The sequence below is a fragment of the Chenopodium album genome, chromosome 4, assembly GCF_948465745.1.
Source record: "Chenopodium album chromosome 4, dcCheAlbu1.1, whole genome shotgun sequence".
Lineage (NCBI taxonomy): Eukaryota > Viridiplantae > Streptophyta > Magnoliopsida > Caryophyllales > Amaranthaceae > Chenopodium > Chenopodium album.
The window spans coordinates 55,876,964-55,903,512 of NC_137837.1; the positions used below are offsets into that span (position 1 = coordinate 55,876,964).

Genomic DNA, 26,549 nt, shown 5'->3' on the forward strand with positions numbered 1-26,549 from the left:
CCACCCCACACCACCTCAGCCGCGTCTACTGCCAGCATCCCTTGCCCTCAAACCGTCGAAAACCACCCCTTCAACCACCGCTTCACCTCTTCCCCCCTTCCCCCTCCCCAAAATCCACCCAGGCCCTTTAAACTACCGCAAAATCCATACATAACTGCAATGAAATCCACCACCATTTCTTAAAGTGCTGCAAAATACACAGCCATTTCCCACATTTTTGCGAAATCGGCGGCCGAAATCGACTAATCAAGGGTTTCATGGTCGAGTTCGACCGTTTGAGGGTGAAAGGTAAGGGAGGGTGGTTTTCAGGGTTGATGTTGTTGTGGTAGATGGTAAATTGCTGTGGGTAGGTGGTGATTTCTAGAGGTTAGGCAGGGTTGGGGTGATTTTTGGGGAGGGGGAAGAGGGGAAGGGGGGGTTTCACAACTTTTCGTGGGGGCAGGGATTGACGACGACTTAGGTTAGGCTGTCGGCGCGGCGGGTGAAGGTGGTGCTGTTGATGGTGGGGCTGGCTAGGTTTGAGTTAGGATTTTTTTTAATTTTGTTTTTTTATGGCCCCATTAATGGATTCCATCAAAAAATTTGCAACTAAATCTGTAACTAGGTGGTGAAATCAAATTTTTTAGGACTTGTTTGACATCGTTTTTTGTTTTCAGTTTTCTGTTATTTAAAACAAAAAACCAAAATTAGGAAACAAAAAAAGGGTGTTTTTACTTTTCTGTTGTCAGTTTTTAAAATTACCCGAGTTTAATAAATTTGAGTATTTTATATTCATTATATGACATATATCATAAAGTTTTGAAAAACAAAAAACTAAAAACACAAAACGTGAGTGATGCCAAACAAACCCTTAGAGCAACTCCAATGGTAAGCTAATTGTGAAATTAGCTTGCCATGCCACCTAGGATTGCAAAGCTAATCTACCTTGTAGCTAATTAATCCCACAATGGTTAAGCTAATTTTCAATAATTTTTTTTATTTATTTAATTTTTTTTAATTCCCACAATTTGCTAAGCTAATTAAGCTTAGAGCAACTCCAACAGTGTAAAATTAGGACTAGCTTGCAATTTATGAAACTAATAAATAATTAGCTTAACCATTGGAATTGCATTACCAAATTAGCTGGGCAAAGCTATTTGCTTAGTTAAGCTAATTAGCTTAGCAAATTGTGGGAATTAAAAAAAATTAAATAAATAAAAAAAATTATTGAAAATTAGCTTAACCATTGTGGGATTAATTAGCTACAAGGTAGATTAGCTTTGTAATCCTAGGTGGCATGACAAGCTAATTTCATAATTAGCTTACCATTGGAGTTGCTCTAAGAGCAACTCCAACAGTGTAAAATTAGGACTAGCTTGCAATTTATGAAACTAATAAATAATTAGCTTAACCATTGGAATTGCATTACCAAATTAGCTGGGCAAAGCTATTTGCTTAGTTAAGCTAATTAGCTTAGCAAATTGTGGGAATTAAAAAAAATTAAATAAATAAAAAAAATTATTGAAAATTAGCTTAACCATTGTGGGATTAATTAGCTACAAGGTAGATTAGCTTTGTAATCCTAGGTGGCATGACAAGCTAATTTCATAATTAGCTTACCATTGGAGTTGCTCTAAGAGCAACTCCAACAGTGTAAAATTAGGACTAGCTTGCAATTTATGAAACTAATAAATAATTAGCTTAACCATTGGAATTGCATTACCAAATTAGCTGGGCAAAGCTATTTGCTTAGCTATAGTTTTTTGTGGTGTTACAATAAAAGTTATATATATATATATATTTTTTTGAATCCAACGTTTTTTTTTATTTTGTAGTGTTATAATCAAAATTTGGTTTTTTTACGGTGTAATTTTATAATTTTTCCAAAAGTGATAAAACTTCACACATAAACACATTCTTAAAAAAAAAAAAAAAAACAAACAAACAAAAAGCACAACCTCAACAACAAAACAGAAAGAGAGGAAAAAAAGAAGGGGAGAGACGAAGACGAAGACGAAGAGTGTATAACGGCAGAAGCTACTGCTGTATTCGACCACCACTATCACACGGCCAACCCCACATAATCACACGGCCTTACCTTATTTCAATTCGGATGCGCACGGGCGAATCTACGGTGGCGAAGCCGAAAGTAGAAATTGAAGATCAATGAGGGGCGAAGACGCGACAACGAAGACGAGAAAGAGTTTGAGTTTATCTTTCTTCGATGGTGGTTGTAGTCATATTGTTATTAGATGGCTGGCTTGCAAATGAGTTGGCAGCCAAGTCTTGTTCACCAAAAACGCAAAAATGGCGGCCCTTTAGGGTTGAAGAATCTCGGCAATTCCTGTTACCTTAATTCTGTTCTTCAGTGTCTTACTTATACCCCTCCTCTTGCCAATTTTTGCCTCAAGAATCAACATTCTTCTCATTGTATGTCTTTCTATATCTTTGGTTTCGAGTTTTATTGTGGTTAATTTTTGAATTTGTTGTGTTGATTGTTTTCATCCATTAATTGTTGAATTTGGTATGATTGCATCAGTTATTAATTTGATATGGTTTTATTAGGTTTATTATTTGCCACCATTAGTTTATTGGATTTGTTTTATGCTTGTGTTAAATTTCTCTGTTATTGTCTTATTGAGCTTATCTAGAGAATAATTTGGCAAATTCCTGTTCTTGAACACAATTCGAAATCGATTGTATAAGTTATATGGTGGGTGATTTCTCATATTAGGTAATTCAATGAAGATCTTTATGTGTTAATTGTTTGGACTTGTTGATTTGTAATTTAGCTAATTATTAGAATTTTTGAATGTTTTTCTGTGATATTTTTCAATATAAGCTTTAGCAAGGGTTAAAGTTGCTACAATTTATTGTTTAGTTCATTGGATTTAGTCGAATTAGCTGCCGGAATTCTTTATGGAATTGATGGGTTAAATATCATATGTGCAGGTGATTCTTCATCTGAGCCTGATAGAAAACGAGACTGCCCGTTCTGTATATTAGAGAAAAGGATTGTTCGGTCATTGAGCCTTGATTTAGCACTTGACGCACCATCAAAGATTGTGAGCTGCCTCAGGTTGTTTGCAGAGCACTTTAAGTGTGGTAGGCAGGAAGATGCTCATGAGTTCCTCCGCTATGTCATTGATGCTTGCCACAACACGTGCCTTCGCTTGAAGAAATTGCAACAGCAGCGTGCTAGGAAAGTTTCCAATGGAAGCGGAGGAGAGAGTTTTGTTGGGGCTTCCATTGTGAAGGAGATATTTGGGGGTTCTCTGCAAAGTCAGGTGAAATGCCTTTCTTGTGGAACTGAGTCAAATAAGGTCGATGAGATCATGGATATTTGCCTTGAAATATCTAACTGCAGTTCACTTAAAGATGCCATGAAAAGATTTTTTCAGGCTGAAATTTTAGATGGTAATAATAAATACAAATGTGAGAGGTGAGCTATTTCCTTCACTTAACTTATATTCATAAATATCATCGATTTCTTCTCTGTTTATGTAATTTACTTTTGCCTGTTTAGATGCAAGAAACTAGTGGCTGCTAAGAAACAAATGTCCATTCTTCAAGCACCAAATGTACTTGTAGTCCAGCTTAAGGTGGGTTGATTATGCTTCATTTCCCTTTTCACTTCAAATGTTTATTTGGATACTAGTAAATGATAATGAGCTGTGCTGTGTTTTGAATGGGCAGAGATTTGAGGGAATTTTTGGCGGAAAGATAGATAGGGTGATTGCATTTGAAGAAATTTTGGTTCTTTCAAGCTTCATGTGCAAAGCAAGTCAGGTGAGCTTATATCCTTCGCTTTTCTTACTAAATACGACTTAGTTTTGTCACCTCTTTTGTAGAATAGGCTAGTAATTAAATTCTTGTCACCTGCATGCCTATTGCTTAGTGTTTCAGAGGTTGGAGATTGGTTTGGTGTTAATTAATTTCAAAGCAAGTCAATGATTTCGAACATTAAAATACGTATTTCAGTTGCAATTGTGGGAGTACATGCCTATCAAAAAGATGTTTGTATGTACAAAATTTGGAGTATTCAAATACATTATTCAGTTGCGATTGTGGGAATAGTTGTGGCATCTCGGGAGATGTGTTGATCATATCATGGTTGTGGTGATGCTAATTTCATTTCCAAGTCTTTTTAAGATTTCATAATAATTGTATGTTGTTGGATAGAGTAGAAAAGTGGAGGATTGGAGTCATTAGTGGGGTGACATGTGGAATCATTCACTTCATCAGAAGTAATATTGAGGGAATCATGGTATGTACTATGTGGCAATCAGTGCAGGGTGATCTGGTTAGGCAGGTAGGAGGCGAGTCACATAAAATATCTTTTTCAATTTCACTATTCTCCCTATAATAATCAAACAAGAAGTAGCCCATGGCGCACATTTTGTGTGTTCCCAAAAGCGACCCGAGCACTACTCACAACACCTTTTGTAAGTCGCTTTGCCTAGTTACTTTGATGCGTTTTTCCTTTCGCGCCTTAAGAACACTTCACATGTAATGATGCATAAAATGAAAATATGGAACATGTTTCATAAGAGTCAAACTTAAGAGTTGGCCAAATAAGTTGTTATTGAAAACAAAGGGCCAACCCATCTAAGGCAAGTTAGTTATAGTTAGATGCAACAAATACTTTATAAATGTTTTAATTTGCTTACCTGTAATTTACTTATGGACATGAAGGAGCTAGTTAGAAGTCTTCCAATCTTAGCTATCCTTTTTTAGTCCACACAAATATATCCAAGTTGGAATTAGGGAGTATTATTTTATACAAATTTACTTCGTTCTGAATATTTCTTATCTTATATTCTAATTACCACTAGGTATTGATTGCAAGACATTTTCCATCTGTTTATCTAAGTAGTCGTTTCTAATAATAATTATTTTTAAAGGACACAACACACAAGCCAAGTTGAATTACATATAGATTTATATGATGGTTATAACAAAATAATTAACAGCCAAATACTACAATACAATGTTTAATATGATCATTGCGATATTGCTAGGCCACATATTAGCTGTTTCTTGAAAACATGAGCTCTGGCATATGTGATTTTTTAAAGCGTTTTAATATTAAGAATTGCAAGCGCATGAACTCTCTAAGAATTCCTTCTTTTTTCTTTTTTATTTATTTATTTATATTTATTTTTAAATTTTAAGTATTTAACTATCATCCTTATTCTAGTACCATATCTTTATATACCTAGGTCCTTCCTGGATTATAGAAGGTAAAATTTAAAGGGGTAATAGTTATGGGCTTGTAACCTTGGACTGGATTGAGTTTAATCTTTTGGCCTTGTAAAAATTTCTTCTCAAATGAGGGTAATATATTACTCCCCCCCCCCCCCCCCCTCCCCAAAGAGTAACAATTACCCGGTCAAATTCTAACTTACCCATTTTCTTTGTTTCCCCCTTTTTCCAATCTGTTCCCAAATTCTCTATCTCCTCTATCCATAGCCATGAAATTGCAATATAAATTCAGTTTGTTTTCAGAAATGGTATGTATTGTGATTTTTTTTTTTTTTAAATTCAATAATTTATTAATTTCAATTTTCATTTATTATAAGTACTCTAATTTTGACCTTGATTTTCAGTTATAAAAAAAATTGTTGACTTGATTTTCAATAATCAGTTTATTTTTAAAAAATTTAACTTCAATTTTTAACTTGATTTCTTCAAAACAAATTTTTTTTCTTATAAATTTCGATGATGGTCCGAATTGAATTTTGAACTATTCTTCTTTTTTCCCCTCTCTTTTGACGAGATTTTTTTGTGAGATTTTTTTTTTCGTTTTTGTTTTTCAGATTACTATTGTATAAATGTACCATAAATTTAATTATACTCATAATTTTTGGACGAGAATTTTTTAAGTGATTTTGTTGAAAAAATGTAAAAATGTGATTTGTTTGTTTTGACTTAATAATATTGTGATATTTAAATGATTTTAAGGAAACAAAAATAATTATAGAAGAAGAATGTGCAGCAGGAAGTAGCAGGACTAGCAGCTAGTGATTGCTCCATATAATGCCAACCACAAGAATAAGTTTCCCTAGTAGTAAGTTATCTTGTGCCAAACTTACTTTAAATGAGTCCCCTTAACAGTTTCCCTTCGTTAATTACTCCCCCCTAACAAATTCCCTCCTAATCATTATCCTCCTAACAACTCCCTTAAATCTAGGCAAGCCTCTAATCTCATAAAATTAACCCCCACCATATTGTTGTCCGCACTTACACTCCATGTTCGTCTTCTCCAACCCTTCACCATCATGCTCATGTTTTCCAACTTTCCATTCAAACTTCAATGTTAAAAAGAAATTAAAAAAATCAGGCAACCATCTATATTATCTCCACCTGAACCTCTCTTCACCACCCCCTAAGTAGGGATGAGCAAAAGGCAGGGTACCAGGAATGGGAAGGAACCAAAACCATCAAACTTGGTTATGGCCCTTGTGGGTAACAAAATGGGCAATGTGTTGCAACAGGTTCCGGAAGTCGAGTGCCCAAAAATTGGAATCACAACTGGAATTTGCTATTTAAACCCAAGTCATAAATTAATGCCAGCCCATTCCTAAATAAAAAAAAAGAAGATAGAATCACAATATAGGCTCAAATCATATAATAATATCTATGCTCAAACTATGTAATACATTGTTTTAATGAGATGACTATTCAAGTTTATGAAATGACATGGTATCTTGAATCTTAATCTAAATCAGGTGGTTCCAATTCTGGTTCTGCTTTTGAGGAACCCGTTGCAACTATTCAGATTTAGGAAAATTTTGACTGTGCGGTTCACCCTTAGAAATAAGAACATCCATCACAATGGCACCTGAATATTTTGAAGGTAAGATATAAAGACAACTTATCCCTGAAAGGGTAGACGTAACTAATCGATTATTGGGCAAAATATGGCCACTGGAAAATTAACAAGCTCCCATTCACTCTTTCCCCTCTCGATTATCTCCACCTGAACCTCTCTTCACCACCCCCTCTTCTATAGCACTACAGCAATGAGGTCGAAATAAGTAGGGATGAGCAAAAGGCAGGGTACCAGGAATGGGAAGGAACCAAAACCATCAAACTTGGTTATGGCCCTTGTGGGTAACAAAATGGGCAGTGTGTTGCAACAGGTTCCGGAAGTCGAGTGCCCAAAAATTGGAATCACAACCGGAATTTGCTATTTAAACCCAAGTCATATATTAATGCAAGCCCATTCCTAATAAAAAAAAGAAGATAGAATAACAATATAGGCTCAAATCATATATAATATCTATGCTCAAACTATGTAATACATTGTTTTAATGAAATGACTATTCAAGTTTATGAAATGACATGGTATCTTGAATCTTAATCTAAATCAGGGGTTCCAATTCTGGTTCTGCTTTAGGAACCCGTTGCAACTATTCAGATTTAGGAAAATTTTGACTGTGCTGTTCACCCTTAGAAATAAGAACATCCATCACCTAGGTTGCACAGAAACGGATATGGGTACAAAAACGGGTACGGATACGGGGACGAAAAACGGCAAAATAAAAATTCTAAAAAACGGGTACGGCGAGGATACGGCAAAAAAAAAAATCAGAAAAATTAAAATTCAGAAAAATGATTATAAAAAAACCCAACTGATATATTTTTTTTTGAGGAAACCCACGCCTTAGTTTAAAAAAGCGCGCCTGAGGCGCGCCTAGGCGCAAGGCGCAGCTAGGCGCCAGTTTTGGGGCTTTTTTCAGGCGAGGCGCAGGGTCCCCTGGAAGGCGCTCCAAATGCGCGCTTTTGTGCGCTTTTTTGTCAGGCGCAAGGCGCAGCTAAGGCGCGTTTTATTGACTTGAGGTGCAAGTCAGTTTTAAAATTCAAAAAAAAAAAAAAAGAAAGGTCACGTGATATATAGAAGAAGAAGATAGAAACTTATAGAAGAAGATAGAAATAATAATTAAAATAAAAAATAGAAAGTAAAAGAAGATAGAAGAAGGGAAATAGATCGACATTTGAAAGAAGAGAGAGAAGTCAGAGAACTTGAGAAGCAAACCCTACCTTGGCTGCCATCTCCACTCGCTAGCAGATCTGCCGGAGCTTCTGCCGCCACCTATCACCGGTAAGTTTCTCTTCTTTTTCCTTCTCTCCTTTTTTTTTCCTTTCTTTTTTCCCTCTTCTTTTTACTGTTCTTCTGCACTTCTTCTCTGTTTCACGTTTTTTTTTTCTCCCTCTTTTCTTTCTATTCTTCTTTTCTTCAATATTTTTGATGTCAAAGTTTAAAAGTCATTTAATTTGTTGAACTTTTGCACTTTTGCGTGTGATTACTAGATCATCAAGGAGAGATACCTCGGGAACTTCAAGAGTTGATAAAGGAAAAGGAAAAGCAAGTGCTAGTTCTACTCCAAGTGTTCCTCCTAGATCTATGGGGTTAGATGATGATGATGATGATGATGATGATGAAGTGGAGGAAGACATAGGTGGCGATCAAGATTATTTGGGAGATGAGGATGACAATGAGTATAATGAGGGTGATGAGTATGATTTGGATTAGGTTATTAGGATTATTCTAGTACTTAGGGGCTTAGGGCAAAAAAAGAAGAGCTTGGAGGACCAAGTTTGCATTTCTTACCCTCTTTTCTTTTCATTATGTCATGTTTTAGACTATTACCGTCTTTTTTAATATGAACTATGCTTTATTATGTCATTTATGCATTTATAATATGATTATATGTTATTTTGAATATTATATATGATCTAGTTTTCAAAAATGAAAGTTTTAGAAAATTTAGTGCGCCTCACCACCTCAAGGCGTGCGCCTTCGCCTTGCGCCTTGCGCCTAGGCTCCGGGGACATAATGCGCCTCGGTGCGCCTTGCGCCTCTTAAAACTAAGACCCACGCAATGTTTTTAAAAACTACTGAGTACGAATCGTAGTAATACTGTAGATAAGTAAGACTAAAAAAAATTTTAAAAAAAAGGAGAGTGAAAAAAGTTAGAGAATTACAGCTAATTTACCCTTTTTATTTAATTACAATTACTGCAACTTTACCTTTTACCTATTGAAATGTTAGATAATTAAAAAAAAAAAAAAACCATCTTCTTCCTCATCTTCTCGAAGGTTCAGAAATGGCTGCTTGTAGATCGCCAACCACTAGTGTCATCTGCAAGTGGTAGCCTCCAAGGAATCGTGGGGCGCAATATTGTAGGTGGCTTCTTCAATTTTTAGGGTTTTCAAGAAATCAAAATCAGGCAAGTAAAATTGGGGTGTTTTAAAAAAAAAGTGGGTTGGGCTTCAATTGGGGACGTCAGAAATGGAGGTGATCCGTCCCCGAAACGTTTTCGAAGCTGCTCCAAGCTGTCCCCAAATTTTCTCACCGTAAAACTTTTCAAGGGTACGCCTTGGGGACGTATCCGGGCCGTACCCGTCCCCAATACGTCCCCGGTATGGGAAACGGCAGGAGGTTGGCGTACCCGTGCATCATAGTCCATCACAATGGCACTTGATTATTTTGAAGGTAAGATAAAAAGACAACTTATCCCTGAAAGGGTAGACATAATGAATTGATTATTGGGCAAAATATGGCCACTGGAAAATTAACAAGCTCCCAATCACTCTTTCCCCTCTCGATTATCTATTTTTCCCTTGTCCCTTAATTTTTGTTCAATTTACTCACTCTATCAGTCTACTTTAGGTTACTTGACCCGGGGGGGGGGGGGTTGGGTGGGTGAGTTAGTGGGTGGTGGTGTTAGGGTTTATGATGGGTTTTGATGGGGTGGTGGTGACTACCAGTGGTGATAATGGTGGGGGCAATGGGTTGGCAGTGGAATTTGGTGGGTAAGTGGTGCAAAAATGGATGTGATGATGGGGTTGATGAGGTTTTGTTGGTGGTGGGGCATTGGTGATGGTGTTGGTTGGTGGTGGGAAGTCTGTTGGAGGTGCTACTGGGGCAATGGGTCGTGTTTGGATTGTGGCAGTGATATGGGGTGGGTTGCCAGACTGCCTTTCCTCTAATCACGTGGACGATAACGTAATTAAGTCCTTGCATATAATCCCTTGCAATTTCTTTATGTTTCATCTAATAAGAGGAAGTACAATTTATGTATTAGATCAATTTCTATCTATGGTGCTCAGGGACCTATTTAAAAGTTTTACTACTTTATAGTTTCAATTGTGTAATATAGACAAATTCCCTACTTAGTTACTTTTTAGACTTTCTGTTTAAAGGTTTGCATGTCATGAAGAGAAGTACTAGCACTCAAGGAAGCCTAACTATCTCATAACCTTCAGCTGTAAAAGTTATTTATTTATTTTTAATATTTATCACCCCATCTTATTATTTGCACAACAATTAACCTTGTTTCTATGTGTAAATACCTCAACATGTGGTCCCTGTACCTTTTTTTTTTGTAGTTTGTAGGCTGAGATGGTTGTGTGGAAACACCTTAATCAATATAATTAAGAGTGAAGATATTAGGAGGATAGTTGGAGTTTGGTTTGGGCATGTGAGAGTAAGACTTAGAAGATGTGCTGGTGGGGAAAGTAGAGGGTTTGGATCATGGGGGTCTTAGAAGAAGAAGATGGAAACCAAAGGTGACTTCTATGGAAGATTAGAATAGATACTAAGAGTTTGGGTTTATAAGTCTTATACGAACTTGATAGGAAGGAATGGAGGGATGATCATAGCAGCTCACTATAGGAGAATAAGAAGATACAATAATGTCTCATGTAGCCGACCCCATCATTCTGGTTAAGGCTTTTATTGCTGTTGTGGGGTTAATATTTTTGAATTGTAAATAGTATATCTTGTACTTTCTGTGTAACTGTCATATTTCAAAGTAGCTGTGGGTCTTTTTTGTGGTTCTCAACTTCTCATCACTCTCCATTTAAGGTTAGATTATTCTGGTTATACACTTTATTCCAATTTTGGCATACTATGTTAACCACCACACTCCTCTTACCCTGCAATCTTTACCCCTTCCACAACCTCCTCCTTACTATATCTTACACTCATACTATTTTTGACACTCTCTTACTTTATCTTATGTTCACCTACTTTCTTACACACAATCTCCAACTTTTTCTTACACCCACTCATCTCTTTCATCGTTTTCTTAAATTACGTATATTTAGTGAGTTGATAAAAAATACAGAGGTAGTATTCACTGTGAGTTGATCATGGGGGTCTTGCTTTTGGTGCTTGTTTAGTGGTCGATGTCAATTTTTTGTATGTTTTAAGAATTGTTACTTTTTGGTCTAGTTGGGGGACAGGAGATTGCATCAAAATTGACCGTGTAACTTATACTGTTTCTATTATTTGTTATATAATCTGTATGTGAATTTTGCAGGATCCTCAGCCTGAGTATAGTCTTTTTGCTACCATTGTGCATTCAGGATTTTCACCTGAGTCTGGACATTATTATTCATACATTAAGGTTCACTTTTGACCTTGTACATGCATTATTTGCGGACTTAATGAATGGATCTTTCATTGGTTGCGTATTATCTTTTTATTTGGTTTTCCTTTCTTTTTATAATATATGCAGGATGTTATGGGTCGTTGGTATTGCTGCAATGATTCTTATGTGACATTATCAACTTTGCAAGAAGTACTTTCTGAGAAAGCTTATATTCTTTTTTTCACCCGGAATGGCCAGAGACCTGTTGCTGTTGATAATACTGCTGTGTTGAATGGAGTGAAGCCTTATGGGATTAATGGCAGCAACATGCCTGAATCTCCGAGGAGCTCTATTCCTGCAAAAGCAATGAACATGAAATCATCTAATGCACCTTCCCTCGTTAAAAGATTTCCATTTGCCAGTAAGAATGTTGATGCTTCTGCTATTCTACAAAATAAATTAAGTGGCATCACAAATTCAATTGCTAAAAGAGTTTCTGGTCGTGATAATGGGACAGTTGATGTTCAGAAAAAAGAAGCTATGAGAAGTAATGGAAAACCAAACCATTCTGTTTGTAAGCAGATGAATGGAAACAATGTGCATTCAATGCAAGATAACAATGGAAAGTGTAGGAATGGTGAACATAATGCCGTTACAAGTAGCCAGGTTTGGATAAATGGTGATACTCATCTCAAGAATGGGAATCTTGGTCCTGTAAAAGGAAGTCTTTGTGAAGACAATGGCTTAAAAAACAAAGAGACTACCAAGAAGGTGATTGATAATGGCGTCATCCATAATGGTCAAAGAAATGAGCGCAGTGATCTCTCTGGCCTGAGAAAGCTGGAAAACGGAGAGAATGCAGGGAAGATGCTCGACAATGGTGCCTGTCATAATGGTCAGAGTTATAATTCCTTAGGCTCCAAGAGAAATTTGGAAGACAGGGACTCATGCATTTTGTTAGCCAAAGATGCCAAATCGCGGGCTAAAGTTGAAGAATTTAAGGAACTGTATGTGTTTTTATTCACAACGCTCTCTTCTTCTTCCATCCCAAACTCATTAGTAGGATGTGTAAACAAACAAAGGAGAGTCAAGTTTCCCTGCAATCCCCCCCCCCCTTCCCCACAACCCAACATAAGAAGTGGATTTATGCCCCCCTCCCCCCCCCCCCCCCCCAAATTGTAGAATTTCTTACGTCATAGAACATGTGGAATGATTCTCCTGACCAACACACTCCTTTTTATTTAATGTGATAGCTACTTTCGAGTTACGAAACAACGTTCGTAAATAAAAACAGAAATATATGAATATTAATTGGTGATGAATAAGAAGAAAAGGATGATATGCTTATTTACAACTGAGATTGTTATAAGTTTGTGCTTGTTGCACTCTTTGTTACTATTGTATCTTTGTTTTGACATGATGTCTTTTGAATTTATTTAGGTTTGAGCTGAATATAATAGTGTATAGATGATAAGATATATTATATAATTTGTTTAGGTGATTATTACATGATATCCATATCATATGATGCTTATTCAGATTTACTTCCAAGTCGAGTAGAGTTATGTTTTCTTGTCAATTTCATGTAAGAGATTGCTAGTAGTAATTCTAGCTGAATAGCATATGCTTTTGTCCACCAGTTTACTTAAATGCTGAATTTATTTCTCAAGAGTTTTTCTTATGTTGATATTTTACTAAATCTCCAGTCTTCAAAAGGAGGCTGCATTTGCTCTGCAAACATGTGGCTGGTCTGATAAGGTTTATGAATACATGAGATCAAAGAAGAGGGTGTGTGTGGATGCTTGCAGCTCAACAGATAACAAAGAGCCAAAGTAAGTCTTACAATTTTAAAACTAGATCAGTATTCTTATCTTGAACAAGATTGGTCAAAATTGCAAAGTTATTTTATATTGAATTGAATTGGGTGAAATGCTGAACATTTACTTTTACACTGGTTATTTTTACATAACTTGAACAAAGCTGTTTGCTCTGCAGTCAAAGCTTTGCATCACACATTGTTTTTAATTTGAATGAAAGTACAAAGTGTTGCATCTCACATTGTTTTTAACTTGAATGAAAATACGACTCTCTAATATTGGGCAGAGTTAAGTTGTTAGGTTTGACTCTTATAGAAGGGGAGGGCATGGTCATGAATATTGCATTGTAAATTGAAGAACAAAGGAGGCTCGTAGATAAGCGACGAGAAGGAAAGATCTCAAATTTGACAGTTAGTGGCAGTAGTTCTTAGATTGTAGACAGTTCTCTTTAGTGATTTACTAAGAGGCTTGCATATGCTCCTGTGCCTTCTTCAAGAGAACTAGTGTTCACTAGAAACCCCGATATTGTTACACTGATATATTTATGTTCATCCTCGACAAACACCTGGATACAGTGATACACAATAATTCCACCTTTGACGCGTCTGAGATATGAAAATTTTCCCTTAAGTTCTGCCGCTAGTGTATTGAAATGCTATCTTCTTCATAGAAGACTCATCTTCACCTTTAGGGCTGGAACCTTGTGCTTCATTACTCTTGTTTTGGGTAACCCGGTAAAACTTAGTATGTGTAATTACCGTATTAAGAAGACGTTTGGTATGACTGATGGATATGGAGTGGAAAGGAAACAAAAAAGTGGGAGGAAATGAATCATTTAACTCATACCGTTTGGTTTAATCATGGAAAGTAATCACTTAAACCTATCTTCCTTTATTTTTGTTTGAGGAGGGTAAGGGTAATTGTTACCTTAGGTTTTAGAGAGGTAACAATTGGGTGGAAAACATTAGGCTTGAGTAATGGTAATTGTTACCCAAACCTTCCAACCAAACACTTGGTAACGGTAATGGTTTATTTAAATCCGTTTCCAATCAAAAAACACTCTAACCAAACATGCTCTCATTGTTTTATATGCACTCCTCTTTAAAGCAAGTGCACCTAATTGGAAAATAGAATAATGTTGAGATATTAAATTTAGTATGGACTATGAAGATTATTACAATACAATATGCACTCCTGTTTTTTTACCTATTCTCCCTTTCATTTTTTGTCTAAATATCATCTCCTATTCTACCCCCTCCCCCCCCCCCCCCCCCCCCCCCAACTTTTGTCCTCTTATCTTCTCTTCAATGCTTCTAGTTTCATTATTACTATCTCCGGCCATTATTTTTTCCATTGACAATAAGCCCTTGCCCACTAACACTTTATCTTTCTAGCTGTCTAAGGCCTAAATTTGTAGAGTTGATGTGTTTGAATATCACCATAGATCTATATATATACTGGCTGGCAAAGACTGGCGATGAAATCGATTAGAGTTTTGAAGATAGAGGAAAATTAGTGCTGCTCCATCTATATCTTCCCTACCCAAGTTGTGACACGCAGACAAGGTTACAAAACGTTGACTACCTAGTCATACATGCTTTAGTGAGCATAGCACAATGTCTGTGATTTCCCAAGGCGGTTTACAGCTTTAGTACCATATTCTTCTTTATAAGACAGACAGGAAGAATTATCTGCTTTTCAACAGCTTTTTTCTGAGTTCTTTTCATGGTGAACTTAACAATAGTCTTGGTATCCTAAGGGGCCTCTAACTAGGAAATCCAGTCTCACCAACTTTCTTTATGTTACTTCAGCTGTTCTCAGAAGTGTAGGCTGACTGACTGAATGCCACCTGTGAGTGGCTCTTAAACAATATATACTCTTTCTACCTGATAAGAGAGTAATGTTAAGGTTTTTTTTTTTTTTTTTTTTTTGGTAAATAGGAATTTTATTACCAAAAGAAGAATTACAACTTACAATAAAGCTAAGCTGTAACACCCAAGCACTACAAACCCAGCAAAGCCAACAAAACAAGTAAAAACTAGAATCCAGTTTAGCCTAGCCACCTTCTAGGAAGGGTTCTAGGCAGAACCAGAAACACTACCTGGACTCAAGACTTAGCCACCTTCTAGGAAGGGTACTAAGGGCAAGGACCAGGACAACAAAACTAGACAGAATACATCATATACCTATCACTGCAAGCAACAAGAAAGATTATATCCTTTGCAGCCATATATTGTAAAAGAAGCACATGACAATAAGTTTACTTCTAACATCAGTCTTCCTGCAATACTTTGAAATCCAAGCCAACTCAGCAGAAAAACTTAGCAAGTCAAAAAACAAGTGGCTCACAGTTTCATTTGCACTATTGCAGAAGAAACAACAAGGATCACATTGAATTTGCTAGGCCAACAGCCTATCTTTAGTAACCAGTCTACCCAATACAGCAAGCCAAGTGATAAAAATGCTTTTTGGAGAAGCTTGATTATTACAAATGATTCTCTTCCAGGGAACCTTAGGACCATGAGGTTTGATGATACTGTAAAGCTTCTTAATCTGCATTTTACCATTTACAGTAACATTTGACCATCCACCTATGCTGTTCACAATATCTCTAGAAGCAAGGATCTTTTTCAAGATCCAAGAAGCTTTTTTGGGAATAGGAGCAGTCCACAAATTTTTTCCAGCAAAGTAGTATATGTGAACCCATTTAACCCATAGATTGTTAGCTTTACTAGCAAGATCCCAAAGTATCTTGGTAATAGCAGCCTTGTTCCATTCTTCTAAAGAAGTTAAGTTCCCGCCACCACAAGACTTAGGCAAGCACATAAATCTCCAAGCCACTAAAGCTTTCTTTGTGGGGTTACCTTTCCCAGTCCATAAAAAACATCTAAATCCGGACTCAATTTCCTTGATAATTTTCTTTGGCAACACAAAAATTTGAGCCCAAAAAGCTTGGATTCCAAACAAAACACTTTTAACCAATTGAAATCTTCCAGCATAAGATAAGTGTTTAGTAGCCAAGTGTCAATTCTGCCTGTAACCTTTTCAATTAAATGCCTACAATCAGAGATAGTGAGCTTTTTAGAAGAGAGAGGTACACCAAGGTACCTAAAAGGCAAAGAGCCATTAGCCATCCCAAGAACCCGCTGAAGCTCAACTCTCTCTTGATCTAAGATACCTCCAAAATAGGCATCACTTTTATCCAGGTTTGCCTGCAAACCTGAAGCCATAGAAAATATCTGAAAAGCCTTGAAAAGAAGCTGAACAGAACACAAATCAGCTCTAGCAAACAACAAAAGATCATCTGCAAACATCAAATGGGTAATCCCAAGTTTTTCACACCTAGGATGAAAGTTAAAATTTGGATTCTTAGTCATGTCCTGCAGACACCTAGAAAGATATTCCATACACAGAGCAAAGAGGAAAGGGGACATGGGATCACCTTGCCTTAGCCCTTTCCTTGCCTGAAAGGGAGCAGAAGGGTAACCATTGATCATAACTGAATAAGAAACAAAAGTAATGCACCCCATAATCCAGTTAATAACCTTGTTAGGAAAACCAAGTTCACCCAGCATAGTATTAAGGAAGCTCCACTCCACAGAGTCATAAGCTTTCCTTAAGTCTATCTTCAACATACATCTAGGGGTAACATATTTATGAGAATACCCTTTAATCAATTCTGTAGCAAGCATAATGTTGTCACCAATATGCTTCCCAGGGAGCATCATTCACAACTGACCCAACCACTTTTGCTAATCTAGCAGTAATGACCTTAGAGATCAATTTATAAACTAGAGTACAGCAAGCTATAGGTCTGTAATCTTTTGCATAGGAAGGGTTCTGAATTTTTGGGACCAAAGTGAGAGTAGTACAACTCCAAGACTTCTCTATCACACCAGTGTCAAAGAAATGCAGACAGCTTTGTAAATATCAGTTTTCACATGATTCCAAGTTTTCCTGAAAAACACAGCATTGAACCCATCTATACCAGGAGCTTTATCATCTCCAATACTAGCCAAAGCATGATCAATATCAGAGTGAGAAACAGGAGAAGAAAGATTAGCAATATCCTCAGAAGTAAGATGTTTCCCAGCCATAACCACAACAATATCAAGTGCTAGCAGCAGACCAGCAACTTCTTATAAAAGCCAATGATTTCATCTTGCACCATAACAGGATCCTTAAGCAGAATATCATCTGTATTATAAATGGAGGCAATTCTATTCCTGTTTTGCCTTTGCTTAAGAACAGAAAAGAAATAATGAGAATTAGAGTCTCCAAGCTTGATCCAATCCACCCTAGATTTCTGCTTTAAAATACTCTCATAAGTATTCATCCAATATTTCACTTCTTCAATTTTAGTAATTTTAGTAGCTTCCTGAGCTTGGAGAGAAATATTAGTACTGCTAGGGACTGAATCTCAGCTAAAGAGAGTCTAGCTTCTTCTAGTCTATCAGTAACTTTAGCAAAATACTTAGTGTTTAGACTCTTAAGGCCAGTTTTGCCATATCCCAATGAGAAGACACAACTGCAAGAAACAGGGCCCTGATCTGAAAGAGAGGGAGGAAGGTAAATTGCCTCTGACCATAAGCCAACAACCAAGCCTCATTGACCAACCCTCTGTCAATTCTAGAAGCAGTTCTATCCATACCATGACCCTTATTATTCCAAGAATAGAAGGAGCCCTTGCTCTTAATTTCAACAAGCTCCAAAGTCAAGCACAAAGCCCTTGAAATCCTTAACTTCATAATCAGTGACTGGATTACCATTAAACCTATCTTCTGAAGAGAGGATAGAATTATAATCACCAATACAAATCCAGGGTAACTGAATATTACCTAGAGCTTTGATTCCAGTCCACATAGAGGACCTATGCTGAATGGAATGCAGGCCATAGACAAAGGTGCAACAACCTGATGCTGTAGATCTTTAGTAGTGATAACTGTATGAATGAATTGTTCATCAACTGCATGAATATCCAGAGACACAACATCTGGTTTCTAGCCAACCCAGATCCTACCCTAGAGTAAGTATAATTACAAACCCACTCCAAAGCTCTTCCAAATTTCTTTTTCAGAGCTTCAAACTTCTGCAACTTAACTTTAGTTTCAAGAATAGCCATAACATCAATAGAATGATCCTTAAGTAACTGCTTAACAGGAGTCACCTAATTAGGGTCATTTAGACCCCTAATATTCCAGGTTGTAATAATCATGGCACAAGAGAGGGATTACCATCACCCCCGTTAGGAATTATTTCAGCAATCTCATCTTCCAGCAGAGTAAGCATTATTAGTTCTAGGAGCATTCTGATGAGTAGCTACAGCATGAGACCTAGCTCTTTTGCTTACCACTCTCCAATCAGCATCCGAAAAAGCAGCAAAAGAGGTATGAGCAGGAGTAATAATAGGCTGAACATCAGCAGTTTGATCCTTTCCCTGATCCTGTTCTGCAGCAGGAACTGGAACAGGTTGCTTCTGAACCCAGATCTTCTCCTGTGTGGGCTTAACTGGTTGAGCTACAGCTTGTTTATGAATAGGCTTAGCCTTAGGAGCAGCACAGTTATGCCCCACTTTGTCACACTTCTTACAAAATGGTGGAGACCATTCAAAATGAACTTTCAACTCAAGTGTTTCACCCACGGGGCTTTAAACAGTGACACTGGTAGGGAGTGGCCTAGTTATATCAACTTCTATAAGCACTCTAGCAAAGGAAACTCTGAGTTGCCTAGTAGTACATTCATCAGCAAACAAGGGCACCCCAATTGTACTACCAATTCTACTTAAAGTATCAGCTCCCCAGCAATTCAATGAAAATTGGGAAACCTAACCCATAAAGGCACAGTTCTAAGTATCTCAGCTTGAAAATTGAACTTATCAGTCCATGGCTTAACAATAGCAGGGTTATTATTAAACATATGAGGTCCTGAACTTAGAACAACATTCTTATCATCACTTGAACACAGATTGATTATAAAATAACCATCATCATGCCAAAAAATTTCCGGCTTAGCAAAATTACTCCAGTTTTGGGCAATGAATTTATGAACAGCAGCAATTGTGGGATAAAAACCAACAAGATAGAAAATAATTGCATTGCACCACTTAGAGTTACCTGTTGAATCTCCTCTGCCTGTATTTGAGCTACAGGTTTGCCACTCTTCAAAATAGGCGCCACAAAGTTCAGAGTAGCACCCTTAGCAGTCAGTTTACCTCGAAACAAACTCGACCAGTTCTCAGAATTCTTGGCTTGATTTGATGATCCAGGGTGTTCAGGATGACAAGTAGACCCAGAAACAACCGGAATCGCATCATTTGGTTGCACACTCGTAGCTTCAGGCAATGGAACAGTAACCGGGTAAACCCTAGGAACCACTTCATTGGATTTCTGCAACTGAGTAGCAGCAAAGGAATCCTCAAGAATCTTTAGTTCAGCCTTAGTAATCCTTCCTCCTGATGGATGGACTAGATGAGCTGGTGAGAAACCAGCTCAGTTTCATCTTCAACCTCAGGGATAGTGTTCACATTCAAGTTCTTCAATCGATTGAGATCAGTAGGGGAGAGAGATCCAAAAGCAGGAGATCGAGGGAGTGGAGTAGCTTGTTTCTTCTTCTTAGCCATGATAATCAGAGCTGAGTGAGAAACCAACCTCAGATCAGACTACCATGCAGATCACAGATCACAGATCAGAGCTTCTCTCTCTAAAAAGATTTGAGTAATGTTAAGGTTTGAAGTATGTTACCTGTTTAGACTTTAGAAAGACTGGTTTAGATCCCGTACATGGACGGATATTACTCAGATCCATTTTTACTTATAATTCAAAATATATTATAATAAGAAATGCAACAAAAACAATTGACGTATGATTATGCCTCACATTTTGTGCATGAAAAAAAAATTGAATTAGTAATTGTATACAAATAAGAAATTATAGGTCTCAAAATGATATTAGTTTATACATTTTTTGTTTTGTTTTGATGATTAAGAGTTTTTATAAATGTTTATTGTCTAAAATTATTTTTCCATAACTTTAGATTTGTTTAAATATAATTGAGTTCCTTATTGTTGATGATTTATAAATTAACATGGACATGTTTTCTTTTATTTACTAAAATAAAATATATTATTTGATTCACGACAAAAATGGTAATTTAAGATATGTTAGATTTTGTAATAATAAATAAAATAATAAAAAGAATAAAATTGCAAAACAATAAATTGGAGGGAAAACTTCTTATCAGAAAATGTGTCATTCTAAGCAGCACGGAAACAGATATGGGCACAAAAACGGGTACGAGTACGGGAACGGGATACGACAAAATCAAAATTTCAAAAAAGAGTACGACAAAAAAAGAAATCAGCAAAATATAAATCCATGAAATGTAAAAAAAAAAAAATTAAAAATAATCCATAGAACACAAATTATAGTACGAAGTACCATTTAAAACCAAAAAGGTAAAATAAATAAATAAATTGATTTTCACACCACTATAAACAGTGACCTCAAATTAAAATAAAAAAAAAAAAAAAAAAAAAGAATCACATGCTACTGTTTGTAACATACTCCATACTAACCAATAATTAATCACATTATTCACATAAATAACCAACAAAATAAATAAAATAAAATAAAAAAAAAGAAAACAGAAGGTGCGAAGAAAGAGAAAAAAAAGAGCTAGAAGAAAGAGGAAGAGTAACAAGTCGAAGCCTCGCCGGTCGGAGTGATCGCCAGTGGTCTCCAGTCACCGCAGAGGATTGAATTAAGTTGCACCTCTAAGGTAATCGCTACTCGCAATTGTTAGGGTTTTTGAGGATTGGGGGAAATAAAAAATTAGGTTAGTACTTCAATAATCTGGTTTTTTTTTTTTTTTTTTTTTTTTTGAAAATATGGGCTGAAAATCTAAGGAAACATCAGAAAATGAGCCAAGTCGTCCTCGATACGTATCCGAGCAAGAGGCTAGCCGTTCCCAAATTGGCTTTCCGTACCACTTTCGAAGGAAACGTTTCCGGTACGGGAGACGGCTACCATCTGACGAATCCGTGCATCCTTGTTTCATTCTTGAAGTGTTGTGGCTTGTGAGGCTCTTTGTAATAAATTAGTCGTTGAGGTTGAGGTCTGTATATATACCAATTTATCATCACTTTTACGGTTCTTCATATTCTCTCTTTTTCTGTCCTTTTGGTTTTTGTGATATTAGAATCACCACAGTGATTTTAAGAAGGCCTTATGACCTATGTTTCCTAGAACAAGTTTTTTTGCTGCTGCATGTGTGTCAATATGACACATAAGAATGAGGATTTATAAGAACTTGACCTTTAAATTGGATACTTTTGCTGCTATGAATCACAAACAAAATATGGTAGGGAGGTTGAGATCATAAAGAAGACTAGAAGAAGCAATCTCTCTCTTATCTTGGCCTCTAGGTTATAAGGTTATTGTTCTCGTAAGTTTGAGTGGTTTTAATGTAACTAAATGTGGGTCAAATAAAGCTTCAATTAAAGTAGCTGACAGTGATTAAAAATATAATTGTTTGGATTTTGTATTTTAAGTTTCCTTGGAAAAATTTCTTTGGCCCTCTTTTCCTTCAATCTAGTTGCATGTTTACATATTTGATAAAAAAATTGTTTGTAGAATGTAAAATGTTGTGCCCTATTTTTTGTGCCCTGATTGAGAAGAGTGTCTTCCTGTTTTTATTTTGCGCCATGCTATTTAAAAGGATAGTATTTTGTAGAATTTTTTCCCATATTTGACATTCATGCCAAATCTTTATTATATGGTTTGACAATGGGAACCTGGATAATTTAATTTCATAAGCTCTATTTGGATTGATAGGTCATAGGTTTGATGTATCATGTTGCTTCAAGGTTGTATTGGCTCGTGTCTGGTCCGTCCTTGAAGTTGGGCTTTTTAGTGATGTGAGAGTTACATATATTGAACAGTCTATCCTTGTAGGTTGAGATCTTCCCTTTTACACAAGAGTTGTACAGTATGCCCTTGAAATTTATTTTTGCAATTTTTTTTTTTGCCAAATTTGCTACTGAATTATCATGGACACGCTAGAGGGATTTATTTGGTATCAGAGATGTGGGTGGTGGGGGAGAGCTATGTATCTAATGATCCATAAATTTGCCATTTCATATGATGAATTATAGTATCCAAAAAGTCATGGTTGTGCTATGTAATACCTCATGTCCTCGTGTATCTGAATTTCCTATGTTGGCTCTTAGGATGTACCTGTCACTAAAACTATCACCCTAATATGATCTCTAAGGATGATGTTGCCATAATGTTGGTTTTGGGTTGATGTACCACTTGTCTCGAGCGCTAAAGGAGTGATGGGTTACCTTGCACTTTGTTGTGACAACTAATGGTAGATTCTATTTTAAGGCTCCCAGTAATGTTCAGCTAGTCGTCTAATCCAGTTACAGACTCAGTTTCTGATTTTATTACATGAGTTGTTGGAGCATAAGGATGTTAATGTTTGTGGTACTAGTGATATATTTCTATGAGTTGGTTTGAACTAAATGAAAGGATTTATTGGATTGGGTGGGCTAGTCTTATGTTCTTTAGTTCCCCCTCTTCAGCTCTCCCTATTCTTTCTTCTTTCTTTTTTGGTTGGTATTTAGGAGTGAAGGACACAATCTTGTTAGCTTCTAGCTACACTGATGCTCACTAGGCATTCCCTAATTTATTTCAAATAGATTTAACATGTGACTGGAACTTTTTTCATCCCTCACATATTTGTAATTTTGCCGAAATATTGATTCTATCTAGTTCTAAATTCATTCCTTAATGGCACTAATCTAATTCAGGATAGGGCTGTGCTTTTTGGTTTGATATCGTATTTTTTTTCTGTTTTGATTGAAGTTATAACTGTGATACAATATAAATATGTAAAGGTATTGTTATTTGAAAAATCAATGAAAGGTGATAAACTCTGTCATCTAGAGGTGCTGGACAATGAAAAATTTTGTTATACTGGAAATTTTATTAGTGTAGCTTCATGAGTTGGATACTCTGATGATAGAGGGAAGTGGGTAAAATCAATGAGCTCTCTGCTACCTTTATTATATGCTGTGTGTTTCTTTCTGAGTTAGCGTGTATTTAAGAGTACCACGGGTTGTTCAAAGGCCAGTCAAAAGATATTTTAGATTTTGTGCCATTGTCTAACTAGTTAAATTGCTGGAGAACAGCCTATTTCCCTTATTTCTCTTTGCTGTTGTATCTTTCAGTGGACATGACTAAGAATATCCATGCATTATACCTTGTGATTTGAGGATTGGGTAGATAGGACTCGTAGGAGGGAAATTTCTGAGCTGAGGTTTGGTCTGTGCACCAGAGGATTTCCATGTTAAAAAGTGTTGCTTGAAACATTTTTTTGATTGTGAAATGTGTTGGATTTTGGAATTTTCTTCCATTCCTCTTTGGAGCCAATTTAGTGCGACACCAGGGGGTCGGGACGTGAGATCATCTGCAGCCTGTACTCCTTAGAATAGGGATTAGCTGTTTTGGGATAATGCTTCTCAGTGTATGTTTCCTGTGCACCTTAATTCCTCTGTCAAAGTGTACTAAAAATGGGATCAATACTATTCTTGTGGGAGGATTTTGAATGTCTTATTGATTTCACTTAACTTGGTGCACCTACCTCCACTTAAGCTTAGAACTGCCATGCCGGTCAATATGGATGTTACTTTTTGGTTTTGGGTTTATGAATATGCACATACAATATGGATCTTGTTCAACCGGGGTAAAATAACTGGTCAAATGTGGTTTTTTAATTTTTTTTTTTTTTTTAAAAAATTCCTTTTTTGACATGTTATTTCAGGATTGGGCACGTTTAATTTGGGTTATGTATATTGAGGTCTGGTCTTTTTTGGGTTCATGCCGGCTTTCAAAATTATCACATTTGGGTTGAGATATGATCAGTTCTCATCCACTTAAGCTTAGATCTGCCATACTGGTCAATTTGGGTGTTACCTTTTGGTTTTGGGATGATGAATATGCACATACAACAAGAATCTTGTTCAACCTGGGTGAAATAATTGGTCAAATGTGCTTTTTCTTTTTTTTTTTTTGGTAAAATCCTTTTTTGACATGTTATTTCAGGGTTGGATGAGTTTAATTTGGTTCATGTATATTTAGGTCTGGTCTTTTTTTGGTTCATGCCGGCTTTCAAAATTATCACATTTGGGGTTGAGATATGATCAGTTCTCATCTCCTCAAGCTTTATTAATTTTTGGTTCATGTTCAGATTGACTTGTCTCTGATTTGCGTAGTCTTATTGCAATTGCATATCACTTACCGTGAAGTCAAGTTCTTATTTATTCCTTTATTTAGAAACCCTGGGCCGTGTAAGTTGTGAACATATAGTTTAGGCAACAAGTTTATAAAAAGAAGACAATACTTCCTCCATTCCCTGCAACATGGGAAGGGAGCATGGATTTTAAGAAGAGGAGAGAGGTAGAGAGGGATAAAGATAGGAACCCATGTGATGATGAGAGAGAAAGAGAGAAAACATGTGCAAATAGGGAAATGTTGCAATATGTGAAACTTTCTAAAATGGTAATTGTTGCAATATTTGTGGAACGGAGGAAATACTATGCTAGGTTGCAATTATGGGGAACAACTAAACACATAAGTCTAATATGTTTGTAAATTGTAATTGGTATTTAAAAAAGTGGGCACTTGACTTGTTTTCTGCATCTTCCTGCAAACTATATTTAATCCAGCTGTTTTGACAAGTCTACTCATAGCTTAGTAGACTGCAGCATGCGTATGCTAAAGTTAAGAGATCTGAGATGTCTATAAGTTACTTTGTTTGTTGGCATATTGCTGAAAAGAGATTATATAATTAGTCTTTGCTAGTAGATCGCTGGCTATTTGGTTGGAATATGGGGGAAGTAATTTTCCTTGGTCACTTTAGGGTACTGAACAGTTTGATTTTGTTGGGTTTTAAAAGCATCCGCTGTTGAAGCTCTCTGTAGTATCTCTATTTTATGGCAATCTGGAGGAACTTTGGTGGTTACTCAGATATATTCCAAAAGCATTTAAGTTAATGCTAATTGGCTGTAGATGGTTCTCTTTTTCTCCCCCTCAATCAAGCCAAGCATTTGGCCAAAGCCCTAGTTGACCTTTGTGAGTCTTAGATACAAGTGTTTTTCACACAGTTAAACTAAATGTTGCTTGTAAGGTGGCATCTTATCTGTGAAGATGCAGAGTTGTTAGCAAAAGGTGAATATAGTTCTAGATGTTTTGTGTAGGCCAATTTTTTGGCATATTTACATGTTAAAACATAGGTTTTAGGAAAAACAAGGAGCTAGGGTTCTGCATAACTTTGTAAACATTTTGGTGTATTTGACTTAATTTAACAATAACATCCAAGCCCATGCTTCTTTCCCATGGAGAATAAAATGGGGGTTCTACCTTGTCGCCCTGGTGTGGGTCGATTTAAAATGACTTGTTTGCTGTAAAATTTCCTCAATGCTCTGCTGTAGCAGATGTGTTCTTCAATTCGTAAACGTTGCTTTGCTTAAAAAAAATTTTCTGTGTTAATCAAAAATAGGTTTTCAGTGGTAGTTGAACATCTGATAAATTGTTTTCAGTGAATGCTAAATCATGCCTTGGATGCCCTCACCTACATCCATTTTCTCTGTGATGACCTGCTATTAGAGTCTATAATTTACAACTTTGTGACTAAGGTGCTTTGGTTTTGAAACTAATTTTCTTATTGGTGCTGTATCACAGGAACATGTTAATTGCTGATGCCAGATCTACGTTTATTTCACAAATTCCTGGATCTTTGAAAGGAAGCCTTATCGAACACATTAGATCATTCAGCAGCCAGAAGTAGTTCATAGTTATTATTCTCGAATCGCATGGCAGAAGAAGGTATCTGGCACTTTCAGAATTTCATTAGCAGACTCCACTTTAATTTGGAATGGGTTGTAAACTTAATTGTAATATTCGGGGATGCTTACTATGCGGCCTCCCCCGTATACATTTTATACAGTTGCCGGTGGATGCATATCAAGTAGACGGCTATTTTCTGCCTATTCTGCTGCTGAAAGTGATTGCTACCAGTCAGATGGTAACGTTTCAGGGTTAGGCTTTGATGTACAAATCTTGAGGTAGGTTTTGCAGTTGTTTGATGGAGATACTCAGAAATTGATGTATTCAGCTACATTTATAGTATCCTTTTTGTTCTAAACTTATCCCATTTTATGGATGTGCAACAATTTTTATCTGTAAAATGTGGCCGGAGAGATGAAATTATACCCCAGATTTGAGGTTCTGTATTATTCTGCTCTGTGCAAGAGTTGCATTCATTATTATTATTGTTATTGTTATGATTATGATTATGATGAATATAA

The 26,549-nt window shown here is 36.4% G+C and overlaps 1 protein-coding gene across 2 annotated transcripts; it reads left to right on the forward strand.

The window, feature by feature from the left end:
* Window positions 1–1,923: 1,923 nt before the first annotated feature.
* Window positions 1,924–26,526, forward strand: LOC145629143 (ubiquitin carboxyl-terminal hydrolase 25-like). Of its 2 annotated transcripts, XM_081681675.1 has the most exons (9): window positions 1,924–2,409; window positions 2,932–3,421; window positions 3,506–3,581; window positions 3,676–3,768; window positions 11,313–11,399; window positions 11,511–12,370; window positions 13,070–13,195; window positions 25,924–26,067; window positions 26,189–26,526. In XM_081681675.1, exons 1-8 carry the CDS (start codon window positions 2,232–2,234, stop codon window positions 26,027–26,029), a joined length of 2,016 nt encoding a protein of 671 aa, XP_081537801.1. In that variant the 5' UTR covers window positions 1,924–2,231; the 3' UTR covers window positions 26,030–26,067; window positions 26,189–26,526. The 2 variants fall into 2 exon arrangements, with proteins under 2 accessions (XP_081537801.1, XP_081537800.1); XM_081681674.1 differs by having other exon boundaries at window positions 25,924–26,526.
* The last annotated feature ends 23 nt before the right edge of the window (window positions 26,527–26,549 follow it).